General features: G+C 36.3%; 1 protein-coding gene across 1 annotated transcript in view; it reads right to left on the bottom strand.

Moving 5' to 3' along the window:
- Positions 1–4,377: 4,377 nt before the first annotated feature.
- Positions 4,378–7,048, bottom strand: part of LOC309714599 (ADP-ribosyl cyclase/cyclic ADP-ribose hydrolase 1-like) — a gene marked incomplete at its 5' end in the record, with an annotated part of 4,938 nt that continues 2,267 nt past the window's right edge. The window contains 4 exons of the mRNA XM_082547148.1: positions 4,378–4,488; positions 4,590–4,673; positions 4,811–4,897; positions 6,220–6,293. Of these exons, the coding sequence (XP_082403274.1) occupies positions 4,431–4,488; positions 4,590–4,673; positions 4,811–4,897; positions 6,220–6,293 (303 nt within the window). The 3' untranslated portion in view covers positions 4,378–4,430. The remainder of the gene's footprint in view (positions 4,489–4,589; positions 4,674–4,810; positions 4,898–6,219; positions 6,294–7,048) is intronic.

The raw sequence follows: 7,048 nt of genomic DNA on the forward strand, positions 1-7,048 counted from the left end.
CCAATACAGCCCATTTACGGTACGTGTGACACAGCAGCTATACGCTAGAAAGGAAAGAGGAGGTTTTACTCTGCTCGAGGAGCCTCCCTCTTCCTGCCACAAGAGTATCACTCACACAAATATGTCTAACTCTGCTCTTTAAGATCCTGTCACAGATCTTTGGTTCACACGCGAAACAGATAAGGCTCTTTGTGGCGTACACCTACGAATTAAAAACCCAAAACGGGTTTGATCTTGTTCTGGAACACTTTCTCTTGTGATCAGTGGTTTAGCAGGTTTGCATAATTGCACACGTGTTAGTGTAACCTTTGCTATCGGTTTCAAGTGAAAGAAGAAAGAAAACAAACACAGCGTTTAGATGAAAAAGTGGAAAGTTAGCTAAGCAAATATTGCTTGTTGTCAGAGACTTCTTTCCATAAAATCCCGATGACTTCACAGAAAGTTACTGACGCTGAATTTGAACTTACTAAGCCTGTTCGCTTTTTAGGTTTTGTTTCAGGTTTCCAAAATCAGAGCTGAGGCTTTCATATGTGCTGCTTGAGGCGTGGAAACAGACTTTTTTCTGATAAATTATTTAACCAAACATAACTGCATGACCTGCTCATCAAAGGTGTAGCTTGTTTTCAAGTATATATTTCAGCTGACCTAAATTTTCACCTAATCCCTCTAAAAAAAAAAAAAAACGAAACAAAAAAAGACTGAATAACAAATATTTTTTTAGATATTATTAGTGAAACACATTTATAAGCAGATAATTATAGTTTTAGAAATAAAACGCCCTTCAGTCACAGTCACAGAGTTTTTATACACTATAGAAATCAAGATTTAGAGTAAAAAACAAGGAAAAAGGAAATTCACAATCTTTCAGGGCTTAATAAAACATGTCTTAAAATTAGGTAAATACAACTTCAGACTAACAAAAGCATGAAATATTACACAGTGTCATTAGCTCGAAGAAAACCAAAGCCAAAATGCAGAAAGTTTCTGAAAAACTAATTACACCTTTACTGCTTCCACATAAGCAAAAGTTCAGGTTTCCAATCAATCAGTTTCCAGTTTCTCCAGCAGTGATGGCGCTTAGTCTAAGGTCAAGTTGTGCACTACTCAGAGAAACTGAACAAAATAAGCCCAAGAGCTACATCTCAGACTCTACAGGCCTCAGTTAACTTTAACTGATGTTAAATGTTAAAGTTCATGACAGCATAACTAGAAAAACACTGAACAAGTACGGCTTGTCTGACAGGGTTACCGGTAGAAAGCCTCTTCTTTCTAAAAACAATAGAACAATGTCCTTTATATCAAAGTATATAGTATATCAAAGTAATCCTGCATCAAATATGAAGCTATCTGTCCAATAAGCTAAAGCTTGGCCCAGATTGTGCCATGAAATAGGGCAATGATCACAGCACAGCAGTAAATCTACAACTGAATGGCTGAAAGAAAAAGATGAGAATTCATCTACTGCAATCTACTGAAAGTACTGAAATATCCCAGTAAAGAACAGTGGGCCTAAATTCCATCGCAATAATGTGAAAGACTGATAAAGTTACACAAAAAAAAAATAAAATGTACCTCATGCTACTTCAAGTTGTTGCTAAAGGAGGTTTTACAAGTGACTGATTCATGGGCTGTGCTTGCACACTGTTTCTTGGCTATGTTTTTGTTAAATAAATAATGACACCGTGTAAAATGTCATGTTTGTAGTTCCCCCAGGTTGTATTTACCTAATTGTAAGTCTGGCTAAGAACCAGATGGTTTTGTTTTATCTCTTAATACATAAAACATTGGAACTGACGGAGAGTGTGCTTTCTTTTTACTATGACTGTATGTATACTTTTACTGAAAATGATTTTTAACTATTGCAGACCACTGACGGTGACATAGGAAGATCCTCAATAAGGTGTAGTTTCAGTTCATGTTTTCTGAGTTCCCGTCAGTCTTTTCTATAGTTTGCGTTTTGTCCTGTCTACCTGTGCTTTTCTTTTTCTTTTCTCTTTCCCTTTGCCCGAAAGTTCATGGCAGACGGCTGATCCTCCCTGTCCCTGGTTCTGCTGGAGGTTTCTTCCCATTAAAAGGGAGTTTTCTTTCTTTATAGCTCAGGGTTTGCTCATAGGGGATCATCTTCTTGTGATTTCTCTGTAATACTGTAGGGTCTTTACCTTACAGTCTAAAGCACCTTGAGGTGACTGTTGATGTGATTTGGCGCAATATAAATAACACTGAACTGAACAGAACTGTAGCTTAGTGGTAGACCGTAATGAAATGAATAGCTTAACTTTTTACTATGAAATTAACTACTGAAACTACAGAATTTGCTAATTATTTCCTCTATCATTGCATTTCTCCTGTAAGTGAACCTCTTTTAAACCGCCCTGTTCTCTTTTTTCTTTCCCTCTAACCCTTTTGCAGGCATGCTCAGCCACTAGAAAAACAAACAAATGGTGGATGAATGTAGTGAATCTGCATGTAAAGAAGAATCACAAAGGTAAAGGCCAACTGGCAAAACCCTTTGAAAGTAGCTCCAAAACACACACGCATTAAGACAGTTTTGTCCACTTCGCAACAATAAACTGGGCTTTATTTAACCTATTTAGCTCATCAATTGATCTGGATACAAGAAGAAAAAAAACGTTGTATTATATGTGCATTATTTGACATGACAAGACTGGTTTCATTCATCTACTGAAAGCGGGAACCATACATATCAGCGGGGCATTGTCACTGCTTATGGTCCAGTATACATATAAGATGCTGTGTCCAAATTAACCCCTTAATGCCTAGTGTATCATATTTGATACATACAGTTTTTTGAAAGTTTTTGGGACTTCAACATAATCAGTGTGAATTTCCTCCCCTGAAAAACCTAAATAAATTGCACAATATATTTCTAAGCAATCAAAAAAAAAACCAAAACAAAACAGATAAGCAAATATGATACAAATTAAATGTCATATATGAAAATTGAAATGTGATTCAATTTTTAAACAATTAAATAAAATTAAACAAAAGAAGGTTAAATAAACAATATTTTCAGAAAAATGTTATTTTCTGGCAATTATTTCATGATTCAGGTTTTAAAGGGTTAAATGCTGCAAACACTTCTGGTCCATGTTGACACTGACTGCATCATTATTTAGTCATCGTTGGTCAAACCAGTGTGCTCATCTGCTCTACTGACACTGTTATTATCAAGCCATCTGTGGATTTAGTTTAGATCGTTACAACTTTTAATAAAAGGTTAACTGCTTTCACTTTCACCCATTAGCACTAATTATAATAGAATGACCTTTAGATAAATCCACCTGACATTTAAGCCAAGGAGCTGCCTTTACTAGGTGAGTCAACTGCTAAAATAGGGTAAGCGGCTAATCTTATCTGGATGGGTGTGTTATGGAAGCCAGTGTTAGATGAACAGGCCTTGACATGGCTTAGCTCATTGATGTGAACGTTTTTCAAGCATCTGTCACAAGAATAAATGAACTTCCAGAGAAATGCAGAATAAAAGCTTTTGGTTGTTTAAATACAGTAATGAGTAAATCAAAAGTCTTGAGTCACCCCACATTTCTTTATATTTTATATTTTGTTGGAAAAATGGGAAATTGCTGCTGTTATTAAAATATGTGCAAACATGCATGAAAATAGAGTGTATAAGGCAAGAGTTTGTACAATTCTAATGACCATGAAAGTCTATATTTTCTTGCCATTCCTTGAAGTAGTCTTGAGGAATAGTTCTCTAGGCTTCTTGGAGGATTTTTAAAGCTTTTCTTTGGATGTTGGCTGCCTTCTGTTCTGTCGAGATGATCCCACTCTGCTTTAATATTGTTGAGATTCTGGCTCTGGGGAGATCAATCCATACTTGTTGAAATGAAGCCCCAAACCATGACAGAGACTCCATGGTGTTTTATAGATGGCTTTAGACACTCACTGTTGTACATCCTCGACACATGCTGACAATGTGAACAAAAAAACGTCAAATTTGCATTCGTCACCCCATAAGAACTGTTGCGACAGATTTTCAGTCCAGACTTTAAACAACAAAGACATGATGTGTTTGCACTTTACTGGATTCAAATGTGATTACATAACAATCATTATTACACTGAAATACAAATAAAGTTTACAACCTTGTGTCTTAACATTTTATTTTGAAAATAAAGCATATTCTGTGACCAGGAGATAGCAGCCTTCATACTCAGTGTGTTTAATTTAAAAAAAAAAGAAAGAAAAGAAAAAAAAGTTTCACATCAGATCCCACAAAATGAAAAACAATATTTTCATAATGTGATGTATTACAGATGTTCATTTGAAAAACATATTTCACATATATGTGAAAAGAAAATACTCAGTTTATTTAAAAATTGAAAAGGAAACAAGTGAAAGGTTTCTATGGCTGAATGCTACTATGTTGTGTCTGATATAATCAGACTTGTTCACCAGCAGGTTTTACATGCTATCTGTGGTTTGGAGCCGCATTCTTGAATCCGAGATCTGTTTGAACACAATCCAGGATAATAACGAGAGGTCAGTCGTGCTTTGTGAGGACACACACAAACAGGTCGTCAGTTCCTTTGTAATGCACATGTACTTACTCAGGCACGTCTTTGCAGCTGTATGTTATCCCTGTATGTAGCGCTTTCTTTAATTTCTGCAGGGATGCGTTTTTGCAGTTTGATCTGAACAAATGGAACAGAAGCAGTGAATGTAGGCTCAGTTTTAAAATATTCATGCCCCGATTGGCCATTCTGATGTAAATTAAACAAATAAAGGACAACATTGTGGTGAAAGATTTGCATATAAGAGGAAATCTTACTTGGCATTCTTCTGTATGACCATAACAACATTCAGGCTCCTGACCTTAGGGGCTTTAAACCTCGTCACCTCAACTTTTGCAAAAGTACTGAAGAGTAAAAAAAAAACAACAACCCAAAATTCAAACCACAACTGTAAAACCACTTAAAATTAACTTGACGAGTGAGATGGATTTTAAAAATGCTGCTCTTAAGATGAGGAACTGAGTCTGTGACTGCTACCTGCAAGCTGCCATCTTCAAAGCAGCTGTGATGAATCAAGACATTGATAAAACAGTTAGACAGAATCAGTCTGCTATCACTTTGTGACTAAATGAGGCCAATTTGGCAATCTGTTTGTGATTCAATGATGAAAACCACAAATCTGTTACCATCTGTTGCAATTTTGTTGCTGTCGGCGCACATAGCATTTTACGTTAGACAACAATTCAGACCCAGTGTTTTGTGTTTTTTTTTATAAATGTATATTATTTGATTTAGTGTTATTCATGGTTTTGGTTCTTATTCTTAATCTCTCTGTGTTATATTTTTTGTTTCCAGTCTTTAGCTTTTTGTTACGGTGCCTTCCCCATGTTCCACGTGTTCTCTATGTTCCCTGTCTCCCCGGTCAGTCATGTCTCCATGTCTCAATGTCAACTGTGGGTCTTTGTGAATGTCTTACACTTCCTGTTTTAATTTGACTGTCTGATGTCCCATGCTCAGTGTTTCAGTGTTGCTCCCTCCTTGTTTCGTTTTATCAGATTAGTCCCAGCTGTGTTTCCCTCCTGTTTCCCATTCCCTCATTACTCCCTTGTGTATTTAAGCCCTGTGTTTCTCTCTGCCCAGTTTTGCGTCGTTTCCTCATGTTGCTGTGTGTCTCTCCCACAGGCCTCGTTTCCCTGAGTGGTTTTAGTTTGCTTCCTGTTTAGGTTATGTTTTGTGTTTTCTACGCTCGGATGTTCACAGCAAATAAAGCTGCCTCTTTGAGTTTATCCCCGTGGGTGCTGAGTTCTGCTTTTGGGTCCACATCTTGCCTGCTACAGCACTAACCTTGACAGAACTACTTCAGTTGCAGATTGTTAAAAAACTTTCCAACCTGATTTGGTTTGTAGAACAAGAACATTTTTTTACAACAACCTTTGACCTTGTGCAAGAAGGACAATAATAACTGTTTTTTAAATAGAACTTTTACTCTGCAGTGGCAAGGCAGACATAAAAGTCACTTTTTGCACTTAGTCATTTAAAAAAATATGAAAAAAGTGATGAATAAAGAACTAAATACAAAGGCAAAGCAAAGCCTTAAGATTCCTTGAAACTAGGTGCATATGCCAGTGTTACATTAGTGGCTCTCATTAACATTATAATGGAAGACATTTCTTTATTTTTCTCACTAAAAGTCATAAAACTGTGGGAGAAGCAGAAGCAGCTCTACCTTGTAGGATCGAATGGTGTGATGGTGGACCCGCTTAGCATTGCCGTGACATCACCACAGGCAACATCTGCATACTGTACAGACACACAAAGGGGATTTTGAAGAAACACTCACTCATCTTGTAAGAAAAAACTAAAAAATAACACGAGATTTGGTCCTGAAATTAATGTTAGTTATTTGTCTCTTCCTGTAAAGTGAGGTTTATCAATCAGAAGTCACTATTGATGTGTTAATGGAGCATGGGACATATGAAGTCCCTTATTTTGAGAAATAACTGTACTTCATACTCCACAGATTGATATTATGCAAACATCTTTGTATTCAAAACAGGAAGTATGGGGCTGCAACATATAACTGAGGTTTTACCATTTTTAACTGTCCAAATGTTGTAATAATTTTGAACAAAACAAGTTGTACTACTTTCCAAAGATTTGCTAAGAGTGTCATGAAATGGTAGATTTAGGTGACTTATGTAACAAATTCCAGGATGAGCGCTCGCTAGTTCTGGGAGAGGTCACTGTTAAGTAATAGCGGTGTAATCCAGGAAAAAAAAAGCATTTCATTTATAAAGACATTTAATTCTCTCACTTAATTTTATATTTTCCTTACTTTATGGTATTTTTGTGCTTTCTGAATTAATGCCAAAAGGAAAAGCTACTTTATTTAAAGCTATGTGGCACTTGCTTTTGCAGCATGCGTCCCATAAGTAAAGGATCTTTACAAATTAATTAAACTCATATTTATTGCAGTGCAGCATCTCTAGCTGAATGTATTTTTGAATGTATTTTTGGAGGGGTCATTCCCTTTAACAACTGAAATGCTTAACCTT

Source organism: Aulonocara stuartgranti (genome assembly GCF_965226115.1).
Source record: "Aulonocara stuartgranti genome assembly, chromosome: 9".
NCBI classification, from domain to species: domain Eukaryota; kingdom Metazoa; phylum Chordata; class Actinopteri; order Cichliformes; family Cichlidae; genus Aulonocara; species Aulonocara stuartgranti.